The sequence below is a fragment of the Neodothiora populina genome (genome assembly GCF_041146345.1).
Source record: "Neodothiora populina strain CPC 39397 chromosome Unknown canker_contig_9, whole genome shotgun sequence".
Classification (NCBI taxonomy): domain Eukaryota; kingdom Fungi; phylum Ascomycota; class Dothideomycetes; order Dothideales; family Dothioraceae; genus Neodothiora; species Neodothiora populina.
The window spans coordinates 582,415-603,376 of NW_027191407.1; the positions used below are offsets into that span (position 1 = coordinate 582,415).

At 47.5% G+C, this 20,962-nt stretch overlaps 4 protein-coding genes across 5 annotated transcripts; 3 read left to right on the forward strand and 1 right to left on the reverse strand.

Moving 5' to 3' along the window:
- Positions 1-3,637: 3,637 nt before the first annotated feature.
- Positions 3,638-4,294, forward strand: AAFC00_007340 (uncharacterized protein; the record flags this gene model as incomplete). The annotated part of the gene is made up of 3 exons (XM_069347430.1): positions 3,638-3,817; positions 3,879-3,949; positions 4,006-4,294. The coding sequence occupies 3 exons, from the start codon at positions 3,638-3,640 to the stop codon at positions 4,292-4,294; spliced, it is 540 nt and encodes a 179-aa protein (XP_069202034.1).
- A 3,975-nt stretch (positions 4,295-8,269) lies between these two features.
- Positions 8,270-9,230, reverse strand: AAFC00_007341 (uncharacterized protein; the record flags this gene model as incomplete). Its single annotated transcript, XM_069347432.1, has 5 exons — positions 8,270-8,394; positions 8,443-8,624; positions 8,689-8,743; positions 8,798-8,858; positions 8,934-9,230. The coding sequence occupies 5 exons, from the start codon at positions 9,228-9,230 to the stop codon at positions 8,270-8,272; spliced, it is 720 nt and encodes a 239-aa protein (XP_069202035.1).
- Positions 9,231-13,637: 4,407 nt separating this feature from the next.
- On the forward strand, positions 13,638-14,132 carry AAFC00_007342 (uncharacterized protein; the record flags this gene model as incomplete). 2 transcript variants are annotated; one of them, XM_069347433.1, is made up of 1 exon in its annotated part: positions 13,638-14,132. In XM_069347433.1, the coding sequence occupies one exon, from the start codon at positions 13,638-13,640 to the stop codon at positions 14,130-14,132; it is 495 nt and encodes a 164-aa protein (XP_069202036.1). The 2 variants fall into 2 exon arrangements, with proteins under 2 accessions (XP_069202036.1, XP_069202037.1); XM_069348407.1 differs by having other exon boundaries at positions 13,695-14,132.
- A 2,852-nt stretch (positions 14,133-16,984) lies between these two features.
- AAFC00_007343 (uncharacterized protein) lies at positions 16,985-19,538 on the forward strand (the record flags this gene model as incomplete). The annotated part of the gene is made up of 2 exons (XM_069347434.1): positions 16,985-18,332; positions 18,391-19,538. 2 exons carry the CDS (start codon positions 16,985-16,987, stop codon positions 19,536-19,538), a joined length of 2,496 nt encoding a protein of 831 aa, XP_069202038.1.
- Between the last annotated feature and the right edge of the window lie 1,424 nt (positions 19,539-20,962).

The following is a 20,962-nucleotide window of genomic DNA, read 5'->3' on the forward strand; positions in this document are numbered from 1 at the left end:
CATCCTGATTGCTGTCGTACTTGGCGGATCACTTGCGACGTTCGTAATCATTATGATTCTGACCTGGCACAATCGTCTTCTTCTCTTGAGATTACTAGGGTACACGTCCTTGCAGGACTATACCGAAGTATCGAGCACGGGATATGGTGAAGTAGATCACAGTCCAAATAGTCGATTGGACGACACCGACCCGGAGAAAGCGCTGGATCATTGCAGGTCGGAAGAAAGTGACGAGGACGGCCTTAATACAGTATAGCGACGAGTGGTGGTAGTGAAAGACAAATCTTAGCGGACTGGAGGGAGCATTTCATACAGCGTGGAGACGAATACTAGCACAGTTAAGATTGTTGGTGTTTGAAATTCCTCAAGGTCTGATATCGTCCAGCGACAGAAGTGGATGGTATCGAAGCTTGAGTCTAAAGCCCCATCCGCCAGCACTATTTCCAGTAGCCCTCTAAAGCTATGATAAGCTACAAGGTACGGTGGTGAACGTACATGGGCTCATGACCTGTACGCTGACTAGTTGAATTACCCCTTATGGCGGTCCGCAGTCCACGATGTCTTCTTATAGAAAATCATGCGCTGACTGTCGTTGCTGGTTATACTACGGAGATCGGTACTTTCGTCATCACGTTTACTGGTATGTAGGGATGCTGTCAAATTCTTCCGCCCAGGGTGATTGACCTTGGTAGTATCGCCTGTCTCTTGTCCTCCGAACTCTAGTAAGCGATTCGTGCCGTCGCTGTACGATGTGGGGCTGTGAACGATAGCGACTTGAGTACTATCTGACTAAATGACATTTGTTCTCTCCAGGTTGTTCATTTCGTATCCCCTACTAGCCGATGGGTCGGCGGCAGAGAAGCCTACTCCATAGCTGTATGCGCAAGCTGTAGTGCTGTTCTGGCTAAACGCGCCATAGTGAGTTGCGAGATTGTTGACGAAAGGACGGCGACATGGGATTGTCGCAGATATGATTGAGTAATCGAGTTCTGTTTGTGTCCAAACCACAAAATCGTCGTAAAAGAGGGTTGGGTCGGTCGTGAAGTGCGCTGCTGGGAACGTCTTCAAGCGAAAGACCACAGCAATGATTATCCTAATGATACGGGTCAATTCATGAGTATACTTGACAAATAATCCCCGAACATTTTCCAGTCATCGGCACGGATATCGAGCATGCGGTCATGGAATGTAAAAGTCAAATACTTACGGAAGACGAAAGCTGAACGCAAATACTACGAACCGTTTCGCTGATCCAGCCTGATGCTCCACACAGGATAGATTGCCATACAGACGAGGGCTATCTCGAATATGATGTCAAACATGCAAAAGATTTTCCAGCGAAGAAACTAAGCCTTTCGGTCAGTATCATCCTAGGCTTGTGTAATACAGCAAGGTAGCCATACAGTTCGAGTACATCTCTCTCCAATCGCCACCCAAGGACGAGCAAGATTGCATTGTAATGCAGGCGCAGCCGAAAATGCAATGGTCCAGAAGCCTATAAGGATCAATGCAATACGGAAGGTTCGTCGATGATGATCAATAGGCGTCAGACGTAGTAATAGAAACGCCACAGACAGCTTCGACAATCCTAAAGAGAGAGTATAGAAGATGATGGCGGTATAGTAGAGCTTCAAGTGCTGTGTTAATGAAGGGTACCCCTGTCCTTGTGCAAATGCTTACAGGGTCATCTCGCTCGTACCTGCTGAACTTTGTCGATAAGCTCCGGTGGGACAAGCTCAATCGATTTTCCGAGGCCTTTCGCACATGCATCCAAGAGTAGTCCTGACTGTATGACAAGCAAGAGCTATCTTAGACATCAGGGAAGGACACAGGGACACGAGGGGCTGCACATATAGAGGAAGAGGACCTACTGTGGCAGCTGCAAGAGACCCGTCATCTAGTCCCCATCTCTGGTGTGCAGTCGTTCGGATAATGTATCTAATGACACCGAAGATGAGAGTGCACGCGAGACCTAGCGTTGTAGTGATGATGATCCAGGCTGTATGATCTGTACTAGTCACAACTGCAAAGGGCGGATAATGGTCTGGGGGAATGTTGAAGTATGGATTCGTATGTGACATTGGAAAGGCGTCTACCGATGCTCAGAAAGTATGAGGCAGATTGATGTGTTGAGCTCGCTGAAGATATCGTTAAAATGCATCCGCTGTATTATAGTCGTATCCATCATCTGTAGCCACAAGGTCTTGATGTCGACGGGTTTCATTTTACATCTGGATGGTCAGTCTCCTGGCTTGGCCTTTTGTTCCGCAACAAAACGACGTCGATATCAGGGTACGGTACTTTCGCAATATCTGCATGCCCAGAGCGCTAGTAGCTGCCCAATTCCAGTCTTTCGGTAAAGCAGACCCCTTCAACAATCTATCAGCCATAAATAGGCAATATAGAGACTACTTTACTGTGTTCAAAGGTCGATGCACGGCCATCAGGCTCTCAAAACCCGATGCTTAGCTTGAGACGTGCCAGGTCAGCCACAATCCGACGACGAACGCGAAAACGTCCTCATCCCAGCGCACTGGTACTGACAACTTCTCAGCTTCATTAGCTTTCTCCGATACTTGGCGACTTGAAGGAACCGGCCAGTCGCGCAATGAGGAACCAGATGAGTTCATCTACTGTGTATGGAACATTGGTCAGGATGTTCATACGAAATTGAGCCAGTCGATCTTAAGTCTGCGAACCTTGGACTATCTGTACAACTCGTGATTGAATGCGTGATTGATTAGTCTGAGACGCATTCTTATCCACAATTGTCGCTTGTGTTGATGATTGATCTTCTCACGTTCAACTGTAGCCAGCCGTTAAAAGACTGTAGGTAAGGCTTGTTGCGTATCGTACGATTCTATATAATCACTGGGGTCGCGCCAGGGAAGAATATCTTATCATCTAATGTCGGCTCGAGGAGTTCAATATATGATCGGATGGAGTTAGCATCGTGCACCTCTTCGTTGCACAAAGATGTTACAACAGAGTCTACCCGCACTGGGCAGGCGACCCGAAGTTCTGGTTCCGCATGATTAGCTCATTGGAAGTGGTGTTCCGTTATTGATTGGGCTGCCAACACTGCCCCACACGCCATATATATGGCCTTATACAATGACCCGTGCAACGTTCATGAAGACATGAGATCACATTTCGCCTGAATACAAGTAAATTGAGGCGACTGAGGAATCTTCGCCGATTGGTGTTCGCGAGAAGAGATATCATAATGCAAAACACCGGACGCAATGCTCTTTAGAAGATTGGGGTCTGGAACAAGTTCGGAGCGCTACCAAGATCATGATAGAACGGCTAATTCGAGTACGCAATCGATTGTCCGCGATGATTCTACGCGTATACGTTTCTACAGTACTGCAGCACGCGATCGCGAGCTAAAAAAAATTGACCAAGTGCTACTCGAAAGCTAGTGTTGACTACATGCTAGAATGTATGCCGATGCGCAGGTCAAGACATCGAAGCCTCGCAGGGACTAGATATTCCTTATCTAATCTGGCTATGCAGTGTAGCTATATTGCTTCGTATAGGTATTCATCCATGTTTCTTCCTTGACCCTCCATTCGATCTTTTAGTTAGTTCTGCTATGATTTGTGAGCGCTGAAGCTTCGAACTTCCAGCGACAATGACCTCTAAAAGCGAAATCGTCAATGTTCTCGCAGATGAGCAAGGCGGTGATGCACATGAGCTCACTGAGCAAGACGAGCAGACTCAGGAAGTGATTGAATCCGTACCGCTCAAGTACCGAGGTACAAGAGCAGACAAAAGAGATATGCATGTCCTGGGTAAAGATCAGGTCCTGCGTGTAAGTGTGCTGATACTTGATGATGTGCCAAATGTCTGATATCCAGGCTGACTTCCGATAGCGCAACTTCAAGTTCTTGACCATATTAGGCTTCGCAAGTACCGTCATAGCTTCGTGGGAACTACTACTACCGTGAGTTAGAGCATTCTGCTTTGCCATTAATCGAGGCACGCTGACTATGATCCCAGACTCTTCAGCTTCGCCCTGACTGACGGTGGGACTGCAATCCTCTTCTGGGGATTTATCGTCTTGACATTCGTGATGCTTTTGGTATACGCTAGTATCGCGGAAATGGCGTCCATGTCACCCACGTCTGGTGGCCAGTATCACTGGGTTGCTGAATACTCGCCACCAAGATTCCGAAAGTTCTTAAGCTACATGATCGGTTGGCTTCTAGCCGTGCATATGCCACTTCTGGAAGGTAGCGTTTTGATACTGCATCTCGTCGGATTCTTCGCTATCATCATTCCTCTTTAGGTCATGGCACAGAGGGCAAGCGCATACGACGCATTGATTAAGTTCACCAACAATGGGAATTGGTCATCGACAGGATTGTCTGCAATGATTGGTCTCTCGGCATCTCCACTAAGCGTTCTTATTAGATATAATTGTTCTGTACACATGTGTGAGTTACTAAATTTCAACGTTCTCCTGTCCAATCTAGGTTTTCTAAGAATTCAATGGGACTAATTGAGTTTCGGAGGAACAGCCGAAGAAATTCAGGACGCATCTCTCACTTTACTAAAAGCAATAATGTGGTCTGTCGGTCCGAATGCCTTCCTTGGCTTCATCATAGCTGTCACGTTATGCTTTACTCTCGGCGATATTGACAACATTCTTGCGACACCGACTAGGGAACCATTCATCCAGATTTTCTATAACGCCACACGCAGCCTCGCAAGGACAGATGTTATGTGTGCGGTGGTCGTTGTGATGCTGTGCTTATGCTGCGTTAGCGAAGTCGCTACTGCCTCACGCTAGATATGGTCCTTTACTAGAGACCGGGGTTTGCTAGGATTAAGCTGGCTTTCGACTGTGAGCGATAGTCCAACTCGTACGAAAGAGAGGGTGGATGGAATATTAATATTGACTGATCTTGCTACAGGTGACACCGGGCTAGAACATCTTAGTACGAGCTGTCAGTGTTTCTTTCGTCGTTACATCACTTCTAGCTTGCATAAATCTAAGTTCATTAGTCGCTCTTAATGCGATTAACTCGCTGGGCGGTGTCTCCATCCTGACATCTTACATCATCACCATCGGCTGTCTAATATGGAGACGACTATGTGGGCCACCTCTACCTCCTTATAGATGGTCCTTAAGCAAATATGGTCTTCCGATCAACATCGCAGCACTGGTGCTACTCTTACCTATATGGTTCTTCATGTTCTAGCTATTAGCAATTCCGGTGACTGCAGCAGGAATGAACTGGTCAAGTACCATGTTTGGCGGAATTATGATAATCGCGTTGCTGTACTATTTCTTTAAAGGCAGGCACGAGTATATTGATCCTGTGGCACTTATGAAAAGGGAGACGTGAATGCACTTTTATAGCAAATGTCGATGGGAAGAACGCATGTAGTCAGAGAACGAAACTGTCCAGCACCGCGACAACGCATACAGCCGACATTACGATGATAACGTTTGAAGTAGATCGAACCCAAACGTGTTGGCATCGTGCGGACGAAATGGTGGAAGCGATCTAAAAGACTACAGTAGGCATCCCAGCCCGCGAGCCTCATCCTATCGCGAGATGACTGTGCGTTAGGCTGAGCATACGCAAGATACCGATGTCAATCCAATCCCAATCCAATTCTGACAATACTTTATTCACGTGTAGGAGCCGGCACAGCGAAACAATGGCTGTTATCACGCCTCACGTCTCCGAGGCGCGGAGTTTCGCAGACTAATTTCTACCCGACTCAACCAGATGTAAATTTGCCAAACTCTTCACAGACTATATACCGTCAGACACCCCGTTCGCCGTGTTGTAATCGACATTTCCTCACTTTGGCCCACCACAGTTGTGGATCTTCATCAAGATATGTATTACTACAGGTCTGGCAGCAAGGTAGAGCTTGATACCCCCTGACCAAGCCAAGTTTCCATTACTTGATGCCGGTAACGATGTCGGTAAGTAAGATGGTCCTATCTTGACGCACTTCTGGCTGTCTGAGATCGTCTGATAGGCAAAATCGTGAAAAGCTATACTAAAGAACAGTGGCAAGTTGGATGACAAGCAGGTCTTGGCTGCCACCGCTTGCTACACGCCTCGGCAATTTCTGAAGAAGTTCGAGGACGTTATTGGCAAGAAGGCACAATATCTCCAGTTGACCAACGAGCAATACATGTCTGCCAAAGAAAATCGCCGAGGGGCTGCTGGAAATCCACTTATTCGTGGAAGACCCCGGCTACTACAATGGTACTTCGCTTAACGAAAGCCTGGCTCTGCTTGACGATAGGCCCACCAGCTGGAAAGATTTTCTTGAACAGAATGACTACTTCAAGTAAGGTGGTATACTTTCGAAACGACGAAGAGGTGTACTCGTACGAGTCATGACCTCGAGTACATTATAATGCCTTCGTATGATTGAGGAAATTGACAGGGGAACGACTTGTTCATGTTTGACAAAGCTCGGGCGAAATGTAGCTGGCTTGCACCTAGTAATGGCTCCTGCTGTAGCTTACTCAATCACCCGAATGATATTGGGCAATACCCTTCGCGCCCTTTGACGTGTCTTGTTATGTACTCAGCACATATGAGGTGCTTAGGTCTACTGTGTGTATAACATAAGAGGTATTGATCTGCGACATATTGCCCGGTTTTGTTGTTGTCCTGGCGAGAACATGTCCATTGATGCAGGTTATGAATGTGTATCTGAAAAGTTGAGAATTGATTCAGATTTTCGAGTCGCACTCGCTGCGACTTGGCGCGATGAGTATCCCACGCTCACCAGAGCTATCTAAGCACGATCAATACCTCGGCATTAGCATTCACGGGAGACAAATCACGAAAGATAGACACTAGTCGAATCTACTGTGTCATGCGAGACCATTTGAAATAAGCGTTTGCGTTTGCGAGCATTTATTGCTTCCGCAGCGCCCCCGGGGCGCTATACTATTCTCGGAAGCTCGGCAAGATGCAATATACAGAGTGCTATCGTACCACAATGTATATTTTTCGTAAACATAAAAGGTAAGGTAGATGCTATGGTCAGCTCATGTGCAAGACCACATATGCGACTGACTCTTATCGGTCACTCAAGTCCGTTGATTGTTTGGAACTCCACTCAGCCTTAGGAACATGACATCAGAAGGATCGATCGCGGGCCGCGCATTGTTCGACGGCCTTAACAAGGCATACGAAGATGCTTATCAAAACAACCCGTATAAAACAGCTATTGTCTCCCATGCAATCTCTTTGCTACAAAGTTCAGCCAACTCTGAGTCACTAATCCGGGTACTGGATGTTGATTGTAGTACGGGCATACCGGTCAGCCGGATGCTCGCCAATGCGGATTTCGAAGTCCATGGCTTCGATATCGCACCAACAATGGTTGACCTTGCTGAATCTCGAGTACGGGGGAACTTCACAGTGGGAGACATGTTGACATATGAGCCCCAGGATGACTTTGCGGGTGTCTTCATGATCTTTGCGCATCTCCAATTGACATATGCCGATTTCCAAGCCGCCTGCTTCAAGTTCGCGCAGGCGTTACAGCCAGGTGGCTTGCTCACCATTGGACAAATGCCTGCAGATAATTATGTTATAGACGAGAGAGCCTACGACCATAGTCGTTCTTGGGTGGAGAACTACGACACCGCTTTCATGGGCGAGCCGCTTCCTACATTCATGATAGCACAGGGTCAGAGAAACTTCTTAACAAGTATGGGTCTGCAGATCGTGGAGGAATCTCTAGATGTCTTCCAACCGGAGAATTCGATATGTGCACCGGAAGATCAGCAATACATTATTGCAAGAAGGACCGGAAGGGATCCGTTGAAGCCTCCACAACCATTGCCTCGTTAGTAGATATAAACGACATTCCGAGTCTGAAGATAGTACCATGGTAAATTGTATATCATGATACGTCGTCAAATAAGTTCCTACTGGTTCTCAGCAGGGACCATTGCACTGAACACGATTATGGACCACTAGATGCGAACAAAATTTCTAGCTCATCTTTGCACAGCAGTGGAAATGTAAAGATACGTTCGGCAATGACACGTCAACCATACGTACTACAGAGTTGTTGATATCTTTCCACGCTCGTAGAACGAGCTAGACTTGGAAGTTTGTGATGGCGCGCATTCCGAATGCTAGCCTCGAGCCTGAGTAGCTATTCATTATTTTACGACCAGCTATTGAACCTATCTGGACACTTCTATCAAAGTTCATGCGGTCGGCGAATCCGATAGGCCCAATGTCCTATTGTCGGATAGTATCATGAATCACAACTTGTCAAAGGCCTTGACCGCTTCCTCAGCAGTAACGTGAGCGCTAGCAGGGTTGGCACCAGTCACGATTCTACCGTCAGTGTAACTGAATGCAGCCCAAGGGCCAGGAGGAGCAACATCTGCACGATGTTAGTTCTCTTCTGCGGTTCTATCTCATGTAGACTTACAGGTAGCACCGGAATCCTTCGCCGCCTTTTCAATCGTAGGTCTATTCCAGCTATTGATGGTATCGAGCACGCCCTCTTCTTCTTCGCCTTGAGTCGTGAAGCCGGTAACCTTTTTACCCGAAATTATCGACTTTTGTGTAGAGGGATCAATGATGCCTGGGAATATCGCTCCTCCGTGGCAGCTGATGAAACTGGGTCAGCAGGACATCTCCGGAGCATCATTGTACAAGGGCAAACAAAACTTACACTGCAGAGATGATACTACCATGAGTATACATCTGTGCGGCAATCGACTGCAGACCTAAGGTATCTTGCTTAGCACTTATCTCATTAGTTGTGGAAAAAGAAATCAAACCTTTTGCGTCGGGATAGTCGATCAAACTAGCATGTCCGGCAGAGGCAAAGAATAATCCATACTGTCAGATAATTGTAAGACACAGGTCCCCCATAGTAATTCGAATCAGCTGTACTCATGCATCACCGAGACTCACGTTGCTCCAGTCAATATCTTGCGGTTTCAGCAGATTGTCTAGCTTTCTTCGAAACTCCGTGCTATGGTCTTCCCAGACCTTGCGGTCCTCCTCTGGCAGCCAATCCTTCTGCTGACTCAGCCAGTCCGGCGAGTAATCGCCAGTCTCGCTCACAAGATCAACGTCAAACCCGGCGGCCTTGAACACGTTGAAGGGATGCAAAGCCTCGGTGATGAAAAGACCAGTTTCCTTGCCATCAGGATAGAGCGGTGCATGAGCCGAGGTAATGGCAATCAATGCTTTGCGGGGAGGACTCATGGTGGCGGGTGTAGGTTGTCGGAATATCTGCTGGATATTAAGGTAATCTGGACTATGCGTTTCTAAAGTAACACACATGTCAATTGTGACTGGGCAACAGATGTTATTTGAACATGGGCGGACCCAGTACTTCGAGGTCAACGATCGACCTCCGGACGACCCTGGATGATGGAGCTCCAAGCCAAGCTGCGTTGCACGTCGCGCACGCTTACCTGATATACCGATTCCAACGTCTATTACAGTGGAGTATATGCCAAGGAATGAGGAAAGTCTGCTGTCATCACTGTCTGGAGCGTCTGCCGAAGCTTCGGCAGTCCCTGGTTGTCCTACTATGAGGCTAAATCATGTCAAACATAAACGTTCGTGGGTACGGTATGCGTCATATGGAAGAGCATATCGTCGACAGCACGGTTGCCCACGGGACTCGGTCTAATCAGCCTGGCTATCGCCAAGAAAGATCTACGGAAAGTTACGAGCAGCGATGGAAAGCCCAACTCGGATTGTCGATCGTCGCAATGTTCTGCAAACATGGCCATTTGTAGTCCCCTCTCAGTTTGTATCTAGGTTATATCTGGATTTGTGCCATATCTTCGTTCCGCATGTCGACTCCTACGAACTTGACTACGACAATCCAGACAGAGTACATCAGGCAAGTACATCAGACACTATCGCCGTCCACGTGTAAGCTATTCCTCCATACTGTTGGGGTTTCTGCCTTATGCAATGAGAGGGGCGGCAGGCCGTGTTTCGAGATGGCTGACGACCGAGGTTGAACACAACCATCTGTATGCAGCTAAATCCGTGCTACGCTAAATCGAGGCATGATAACCTTACGATCATCCAAGAGCTTCCATGGTGCATCAAGATTGATGACGAACCATAAGCTCCCACAAATCGCCTTGTGCAACACGTTACTAGGCAGCTAGGTAATTTTCGGTTGGTCGGACGGTAGAGTGAGAGAGGAGCACTGCACAAATGAAGTCACCTTACCATGCAATTTTATTTAGATTTCAGTTAACTCCGGATTGCCGTCGTGCTTGAAGCGGGGTTTACAAAGCAGTCAGACGGACAGGATCTGCGTAAGACGGGATGAAGCTTACTAAGTACCTCCATCACACCAAGTACTCACACTGCGCAGAGCTGTCAGCATATGCACCGGATGATAAGACAAGGTCCTAGTAGTGTGTACTATTTGATCACTGAATCATGACTGTCATGGCACCAATATTTACAAGTAAGACTTACTGTAACGTCAGCTGCAATCATCAACTTCAAAGCTACATCCATCTGAATTTTAACCATCTAAATCGCACACCATGTCGACGTGAGGAAGATTCCCCCTAGGCGGATCAGAGATATCATCTACCAGAGCTACGGCAACTTGTTTTTGCAAGGCTGTTCAACTTGAGTTTGTATGCATATCCCTACCTCAACCATGATCACAAGAATTTTATCGTTCGGCCATTAGCGCTCGGATCCCAGATGCTGACGATATGACTATCAGCCAACGGAAGGGGATGATCTCTATGATACTTTCCTCTGCAACTGCACGAATTGCAAGAAGATTACTGCCTCGATGTTTGCATCCAACTTCATCGTGAAGAGTGCCGCGATAAAACATATCCGAGGTCAGGACGTTCTTACCAAATTCGCGCAGTCGAAGAGTATCGACAGTGGGAACACAATGTCGAACTACTTTTGCAGCATTTGTGGGACCTTGATGTACCGCATCAGTAGCGGGTCCAGTGACAAATTAGTTATGAGAATTGGTACAGTGGATGATTTCCTGCTGCACGAAACCAAGTTGAAACCAAAGATCGAGCAATTCTGTAAGGACCGTGTGAGTTGGCTCACAGGAGGGACTGGCATAGAACAGCACGAAGGAAATTATTATAATGGGAAGTGAATACGACCACTAGATCGAGAACAAGTTGGTGATAGTATGAGATGGGACAGCAAGGATTCGACAAATGCTGGGACGATGAGTAAGGTCAGGGAGACGCACCCTTTTATCTACAAGTTTTATGCTCCGTCAGCCAGGAAGGTCTTACTAGACACGCGCTTCCTCGCCATATGATCAACTTGAACGAATATATACTGCGCGGTAGCTCATGGATGTGATGGACTATATCATGTACATTCGATGCAGTGACGAGGAGCTTGAGGTCCGTTGTCGCAGGTGCCCTTGAAGCTGCAGCTCTTCGAATGCACAAATTATGGCCCACTCGTTCTACCTTTATGATATGTTGTGAACAGAAGCGAGAGGAGCGAGTCAAAGATTGTAAGGTCCCAATTATAATGTGCGGGTTGCATTGCTTAGAGGCATACAGATGCGACTAACGGTCATCCATGCAATAAGGAGAGGTCTCGATTGTCTGTAGCGATGTTCAGCTGTCTGAAACCCTGTTGATATCCATGAGATAGACTCTCGAAGTAGCCTTGGAGTTTCATGAGTAGCTCAAGCAACGTAGCGAAGCTCGACTCGGCGCTCAAATTCCAATCGCCAATGTCTTTCCTATCGTGCTACTGCTGGCGCCATACCATTATCTTATGTCATCATCATTTCGCATTTCTATTCCAGAGTATCTTCTTGGAGTTGTCTAGTGGCAACAGAACATGACAGCACGCATCACTTCTGGCCGAATAGTTGCCGTCTTAGGGTAAGTATCTTGGCATAGAAGCTTTGGATGTAAGGTCCTGCTACATACCTCGAACTACATCAAGGGTAAGCAGTTATTTTACGGTCATCGAAACGCTTGGAACATACTTTATCGCTTGCTTCGTTGTTTGCGTTGGCACGGAACCTGAGGTCTACTCAAGCCCACTTGCCCAATAAACTCATGACTGCTAGCCCGACAACCATACTCGTGCCACCGGAGAATACCCAGGTCCATGGAGCAGAAGCCAAGCGCCTCTGGGGCCAGTCACGGCCCAACATCTCTACTAGTCCCACCCACAAGAGAATACCGGCACTCAGAGCGTTGAGTGTATCAATAGCTATGATTGTGGGACGATCATTCCCGTCGAAGTGGTTGAGAACTCCAATGCCAATGGCCATACCTATGGGTGTGATCAGGGAAAATATAGTTTCCATGATTGCTTTTCCGCTGAAGGCGATTGTTAAATCCGCTATGCGACTGCCCAGTGCTATGCCTTCGAAGGTTTGCTGGAAGATAATCACTGCGAAGAGCATTTTGAAGAACGAGTCTCCGGCCACAACCAAAGTTAACCCGATGACTGTATTGTGTCAGTATCATCTCATCGTTGACAGGACGATGAACTCACGTATTGAGTGAAAGACGACGCCTGCCTCGAGTATGATGACCTTCAGCTTGGCGAGACTCGCAGCGCTCTGCGCCCCTACTAAAGAGCCCTGTTTGATCCTATAGTAGCTAGCGAGAGTGCAATTACAGGACACATGCTCTCTGCACCATAGGAGTCAACATCTTTGTGTTGAGAATCCTAGACTCCATCTTGTGGCATGGCGAGACGTGTTTTACCGCTAAGGCCCCAACGTAACGATCGCAGAAAGCAATCCCTTCGAGCATATCTGCTCCTCTGATAGTATTGGTCGCAAGGGCTCATCCCAACCTGAGCACAAGCGTCAACCGTCATAGGTGCGTGACTATGACCAAATCATAAACCCAGCAGGAGACATTCTCTCCCAAGCTATGGCATTGTATCGTTAGATATTATGCACAATACCGGAGCCCAGAAGCCTGGCTTTAGTGTCAATCCTTCAGGATGGACGTCGAGACGGTATGATCGATTGATCGATTCAGGAATAATTGCCCGATGACTCCTATCAGACCAGAATTGGGGCTTTGATACGTGAAGTAAAGTCTTGTTTCCACTCCAGGTTTAGGTCGTGGCCAGTCTGTGCAGGACCTCAATGCTTGTGCGAGATTGAGGCCTCCTGGAAAAAAAGAAAATGGCCTCTAGTACTGTATCCATGGATGAATAACAATCTTGACCTAAAAATGAATGGACGGGAAGATACCTATACTCTACCACGGAGCCTCTTTGATCACCATAATTGTGGGCGGCTGCAGGGACACAGCCAGCCCCACTATGCCGATACGCGAAGACCCGCTAATTACCCGAGTGCATAACACGTCAACCTCACCTCAAATACTGTGATAAGCTTCTTGCTGCAAGAGGAAGGAGCGGTCGCACTCCGACAAATCCTCTTATACAGGCCGATAAGTATCGCATGACTGACCACGTGTAGTCATCTGCCTCATCTTCGCCATTACCTTGAAAGTTGATAGCGAATTCTCCTCATCTAGTCATCTCGCTTCTAATCCTTGCTTGACTCTTATTCCAAGGCTTAGGGTGTATTTCAACCTTCAGTATCGCCCGGTCATCTTTCAACGCAATCTCGCAAACTTGCCGATGAGTATGAGCATGCCATTTGTTGTGCAGCCGGTGACTGTTGCGGACGCATCTGCACTTGCTTCGGTGATGACGTACTCTCGATGGTGTGACATTCATTGGAAAGCTCTGTTTGAAGAATCAACGTTAGTCGAGGACGTTGCCTATGAGTGTGCACAGCGTTTACCATGGAATCTCATCAATGGTAGAGCAAAGAAGCGTCACCAGAAGACTGTTCACAAGGAGACGGGGGAGGTCGTTGCGTACGCGAGGTGGATCCTCCCGCAGCATCTATCAGATGCAGATAAAGCCAATGTTATCTGGGAAGACGCGCAGGTAGTTGATGTCAACATCGAGCAACAGCACATCTTCAAGAAAAACTTCGACAGTGTTACCGACGATGGTCAAATCAGGCACCTCAAAAAGGACCTTCTGAACTATCGAAGTACCCCTCTCGAGGAAGTAGACGCAAAATTCACGAAGAGCGGACCTTATCTAGGTGAGGCTCACAGATGTTCCATCAAGTAAGACTTGAAATTGACGTGGTCCACCTCAAAGGATTAGACTATCTAGCGACGGCACCCCAGCATCAACGACAGGGTATCGGTGTACTAATGCTACAGAGTGGTCTCCGGGTAGCAGATGTATATGGTTTGAGGACCATTGTTACCGCTTCCCCAGCAGGCCTCAAGCTCTATCTCGATCATGGCTTTCGGCTTATAGAAACTGTCTCGGTGCATTATTCTCGATTCGGTGGGACGCAGAATACAGAGGACCACTTCATGGTTAGAGAACCTCACTGTATCAGGGTAGATTAAAGAGGTAGGTTTCTTTCCGACTTGATCGATGTCTGGTCCGTCGGACTGTCTCAAGAATCAAGACACCCTGCGCCTTAATGAACCCTGAAAAATACATCTCTGTAGTCTTCAGTGTTGAGTCACTGCCAAACTGACTATAGCTATACAAACGCAGTGATCGTTGATCAATGCCGAAGTCACTCCACAATACTATCATATTTGTGCGCATTCTCTAATTACCTTATATATACATTCATAGTGCATACTGAGTCTTGCAGCTGAGTGGTTACATTCCGTGCACGTCCGCACTGATTCATGGTCCTCCCAACATTACAATTGGCGAATTCAGGTCTGGAAGTCTGCCTGAACCTGCTCTCTCTATGGGACAGTCAGCCACAAAATTGCTTACGTCAACGTGATCTCGGATGAACTTTGTAGGTAGGGAGTGGCAATCTTGATCTCAGGAAAAGTATGCATTTGTGACTTCTTTCTGCATTGTGAAAGAGCATGCTGTAAAGAAACCTACCTTAGGCTTCACTAACACGTAGTCACAAACCAAAAGACATATTTATGATGAGAGGCTACCTGACACAGTCACTATCGTCTCCCCACCTATTGTTCTTATTGAAGCGACTACTATTGCTCATAGTGGAAAATCCAAGTAGTCTTCACAGCGGCAGAATTGTGCGTTTGTTCGCAAGCTCTTTAAGACTTGAATGTCGTCTTATCAGGCCGTGAGCGCAGCTACTGATCTAGCTTCGGTCCTTCCTTGCAATGTCGATGTCTCGAGCTTTACACATCTTCCTCTCGGCTCATACTCTATATCGCAGACTATCGCAGATCTCAGGAGTCTGCTTCCTTGCAACTGCGGTACCACGACTTACACGAAGGACCGCTAGAATTACGAGAGAGTTATAGCAGCTACCTAACAGAAGTCAAAGATCTGTGATACGTGTCTGATCGCATGAATCTTGGTTCGGGAAATCTAAGATGCTATTATGAGGACATGTCACCAATTTGTCTCGGTTAGGGTCCTACAGAATGGACCTAAGAGTCAGTAGCGTTGTAGAAATCTATACAACCTGCGCTTATCATGTCGATCATTTCAAATGGCCGAAGGAAGTGATAATGTGAGTATTCCACACGTACTCGGGCATCTAGCAGATAGACTGCATTGCCCCATATCATGGAGCAATCTGAAGGTAGACCCTATGACGAAGCAACCACCTGGGCACTAACAGTGTACAATTCGTGCTTGAGGCTGTCCGAGGTCGACACTATTTTTCTCATATAGGAAGATCATGCAGTAGCTGACAGCATAGACATAATCGTTGAGATTTGATGGAAAAGTGTGTTCACTAGGACCAAGAGAAAGTGAACAAACGGGTTAGGCAGGCGTTTCAGAAGAAATGTAGCAATATATCGATCCTTAATGGAACGCATGTCAATGATTATGCACAAGATTTTAGATTCAACGAGAACCTATAACCTTAATTATACTTGACCTGCTTCAAACGACGTTTGTACAAAAGGGTTCGAGCACCTGATACCAGGCCGGGAACGTCGACTGGAGAGTACCTGTCTGCCAGTTCCATGAAAAGGCCCGTTTCGCAGCTCCGGGCTCGACCTATGCGCTTCTCTCCCTTCCGATTATCCCTGTATAATTGAAGTCTTATAGCTTGTGATAATTGATAGACTTGTGTCACTATCAGTCTTTTCTCTTGTGCATTCTAGGCTGATAGCGAAACAAAAGCTTTTTAATTCGAGCAAATCAGGTGTTACAGTAGGTCTGTTCTGCGTTACTGTAACACTCGTGTAAGAGAACCACGACATCCTCGCCTAGGCGATGTAGCTGTACACACGCGACACTTACTGAGAGAAGGATGACCCTGTCCAACAGTAGATACTACATATTGTTGTAATAAGCATGCGAAGGTCTTTCCATTGAGATCTTTGCCGCAAGTAGAACTGCAACATCGTACTCAGCAGGCAGAGTGCCTATGATAGCAAGCTCAGCATAGAGCCTAGTGGCATCATCCCCACTGAGCAGGCTGGGAGTTTCAGAAAATCCACTCAAGACTTAAGGTTTTCAAAGATCGATAATTGCACGGTCTATGATAAACTGTCACTACTAGGCTGTGTTTCCAATGCTCAATAGTGCATGACGAAGTGGCCGAAGTCGTTGTATGTAGCAAGAATCATCTTAGGGCTATTCGTCCTTCCGCTGCAGATGAGGCAAAAATCCGCCACGGCAGTGCCCTATACCAAGCTAGCCTGGACCGTGCCTTAGGGCACGCAGCGTAATCACAAGCCATGCCACGCAAGCAGAGAAGATTCTTGGACTACTTCCACTACGCACTCATAGGTTTAAGCTTCTAATCAGTCCTTCTCAATGTCTTTTGAACAGATACTATTACGACGCTTTTCATTTCAGATTCTATATCGTCGCTTAAGGTCTAAAGGTTACTTCAAACATGGAACAAGCTAGCGAGATGGTACAGTATAAAGAGTCGAAGATGGTTGCACGTAGCCACTAAGTGCAATCAATCAGTAGTACGATCACTTAATCTCTTTCCTATTTCAATGCTACACAATACTGTTATCCTACTTGCACTGGCAGGCGCTGGCCGAGCTTACAGCGCTACCGTTTCCCCAATTCCGTCCCATGGCCTCATCAATGAGCTAGATATCGACTTCGGGGATTGGGCTCAGGCCTACGACAAAGCTTCGAGTTTCGTTGCTGCTCTTACTACTGCGGAGAAGTACTCCATCATTACAGGCGGTCGTATCAGTAACTCGTCCTTGAATTTCACTGCTCTGGAGTTCAAGGATGGGTCTGAAGGAGTCCAGCAAGATTACTTCGTTTCCGCCTTTAGCCAATCGTCCGCCCTTGCCATGACCTGGGACAAGGACGCGATCTATGCGCAGGCTAAGGCTGTCGCTGACGAGTTCTACGGCAGGGGCTACCAGATTGTCAACGGCCCAACTTCTGAACCCCTTGGGCGCACTCCATGGGGTGGTCGTCTAGGAGAAGCCTTCGGCCCTGACCCTTACCAAAATGGAATCACTTTTGGTCTGAGTGTCAGCGCCTACACTAAGGCTGGTGTTATAGCCGGAGGTAAACATTTTCTCCTCAACGAGCAAGAGACGAACCGCCAATCATCTGGCGGGACTGGGGGTGCCGGCGGTGGTAGTAGCGACGTCGGCATGGGAGGAGGGCCGGCTTCGGGCAACGGAAGCTCAATCAGCAACTCCGTGTCTGGAGGCGACACGATGACCACTTCCGTCCAGGGCGCCTCTTCTGTTGCTAGGCCTTCTGAATCAATCTCCACTAGCGCTCCATCGTCTGCATCGTCCAATTCCTCTAACGCATCTTCGTCTTCGTCTTCTTCAGGAGACTCATCGAACGTTGCCCCTTATTCGTCCAACGCCGACGATAGAACTATACATGAGGCCTACCTCTGGCCGTTCTATGACGGTGTCAAGGCCGGCATGGGTGCAGTCATGTGCGCCATGACTGAGGTCAACGGATCCGCAAGTTGTGAAAATGAAGATCTTCTCATGGGACTACTAAAGACCGAGCTTGGTTTTCCTGGCATGGTTTATGCAGACGTAGGTGGCCAGAAAACTGCTTTAGGCTCCGTCACTGGTGGACTTGATTATGGCTCCAGTAGCACTTGGAGCACAGATATCCTTGACCTCATGCTCTCCAATGGATCGCTCACCAACAACCGCCTGGACGACATGGTCATCCGGAATATCATTGCGTGGTACTATACCGGTCTCTCTGATGGAGATCAACCGGAGACCGCCGAGTCGGGTGAGTACCGTAATGTTCGTGCTAACCACACGGCCCTCATTCGTGAAAACGGCGCCAAATCTATTGTCCTGTTGAAGAATGAAAATGGGGCTCTACCTCTCAAAAGTCCTAGTAAGTCTGCTCTGTATTCCTTCATGTTCACGAGTCCCGCTGATGCAGACAATTCCAGTGACCATGAGCATCTTCGGTGCTAACGCTGGCCCTGTGATGGGCGGCCCAAACACAGCTTTTTCTATTACGGGCTCGGGTCCAACTTTTGATGGTCACCTTGCTTCGGGTAGTGGATCCGGACAAGTCTCATTCCCCTACCTTATCACGCCTTTGGCTGCAATCAGTTCCCGTGCCTCACAAGACGGTACTATGGTCAATTGGATACTCAACGACACCTACACTGAGAGCAGCTCCAGTGGCATGTCCTTGTCCTTTGGTAGCAGCACTACCGCCAATGCCCCGGCAATCTCGACTTATGCCGATGGTACTGAAGTCTGCTTATGTTTTATCAACGCACTAGCAGGCGAGGGAGAGGATCGCACTGAGCTATACAATAGAGATCAGGACACCTTGATAAACACCGTCGCTTCATACTGTAACAACACGATCGTCGTTGTTTCCACTACGGGTGTTCGTCTGCTTGACCAATGGATCGAGCACGAGAACATCACCGCCGTCCTTTACTCCGCTCCCCTTGGCCAGGAATCCGGTAACTCGATAGCGGATGTGCTATATGGCGATTTCAACCCGTCCGGTCGTCTTACTTATACCATCGCCAAGAATGAGTCGGATTATCCAGTCGAAATCTGCGAAACCAAGCAATGCAACTTCACCGAGGGCGTCTATCTTGACTACCGCTATTTTGATAAGCAAAACATGACGGTGAGGTACCCCTTTGGTCACGGCTTATCATATACGAATTTCAATTACTCCGATGTGAAAGCAATTGCAGTCAGCCGCAATCTCTCCGTCTACCCAACTGGTCCACTCGGTGTTGGTGGCAAGCTCGATCTCTGGGATATCGTCGCGAACGTTTCTGTGGACGTGACTAACACCGGTTCTATCGACGGTGCTGAGGTAGCTCAGCTGTACATTACTTACCCCGCCGTCGCTGACCAGCCCTTGTTACAATTAAGAGGCTTTGAGCGTGTCGACCTTCCTGCAGGCACAAAGAACGAAGTCAAGTTTCAGCTTCGCCGGCGCGACCTTAGCTACTGGGACGTCACTGCCCAACAGTGGGCTCTGCCTCGAGGCACCTTCGAGCTACATGTGGGAAGCAGCTCGAGAGATCTCAAACTCCACAGTAGTCTGATCATATACAGATAGTAGATATAGTAACGCTTTTGCAAGAGTCTATGAAGCGTGAATAGCGGCGATTCTGTCACTACTTGATATTTAAGACAAGAGACTTTAATACATGTCTTCAATGTTAATCATCTAGTCCAGACAAGCATTGCACGTGGCAACAAACTTAGTGAGAAATGACCGAACGATTGTGCCCGGCGAAAACTCGTTTTATAAGCGATGATATGATCTGTTCCGCACCTCAATGGAAAGCCTTATTGAGGACTGCACATTGTCGATCTGAGGACCGTGTAAGAAGTGATCCAAAAATATACATGTATGTCGGCCACTTTAGACATTGTGGATTGCACTTGCCAAGGTAGTGGACGTACTCATGCAACGTTAGGACTGCTCGGCACGGTTCTAGCCTGATAACTATCGCGCTCTATGCAGTCAGGCAAGATTTGCCGCATCTATGGGTATTTCTTCGATATGAGATCCGGCGATGAATGGATGGCGCTGCCCTAGTGGACCGGGTGTATGTCTAAGTGTAGGTAGGATGTGTAAGTGCTTGACTTGTACGGTCGCTGTGTCCGATGTGTTATTCGATGTGTTAATAAGATTATGGGTGGAGTGGTTTACCTCTACCCGAAGGTACTGTATGCGTCAAGAAAGCGATCTAAGCTTGGCATCGTGTTACTGGCGCAGAGGAGACATGGCGCACCTCACAAAGCTTCTCGATACTTACCTCTTCATAGATTTCATTGAATATTCAAGGTAATATAATCATTTCAATTGCCATTGGTAGAGGCATGCCTCCATAAATTCGATTATAAGGGCTTCTGCAGCTTTTTTAGCTTGTAATTGAGGTTGCTTCGCTGCCTTCTGCGTCTCAAATGCCTCATATTCAATTCGTGCCTTCTTGATTTGTTCAATGCTTGCAAATCGAGTATTTGGGTCAACAACCACTCGTTCCCTTGACGTAGAAGAAGCAGCTGCACCTTTGGGAAAGCCGAATTGCACCTTATGCAAATCTCACGCCTTTTGTAATGACCATCCTCACATCCTCAACGACCCGCGGCGATCTGCTTGTGTGCAACTCCAGCAACTTATCTCCTTGAACAAGGGGCCAACAAAGAACACGATGTTTCAACTTGAGAGGTGGAGTACTGATCGATGTTGACGAAGGACTACATTAACGGCGTAGTGCACGAAGGAGGGACTAAGGATGAGGCACGCGCGATACCAGAGTCATGGAATATATTTGATCTGTCAGAACGGAGCAAGATCACCCAAGCATCGTACTATATTTGCATAGTAACCACAGGTCAGATGCAATCCGAATGTTATCGGACGAAAGCTAGGATCAACTAACATTTTAGTGCTAAGTTCACGACAGGCATGCATCGCATGCGACTAAGGGGTTACCAGACGAAGGACAGGCTAAGTAGTCGCTGAACGAAGGA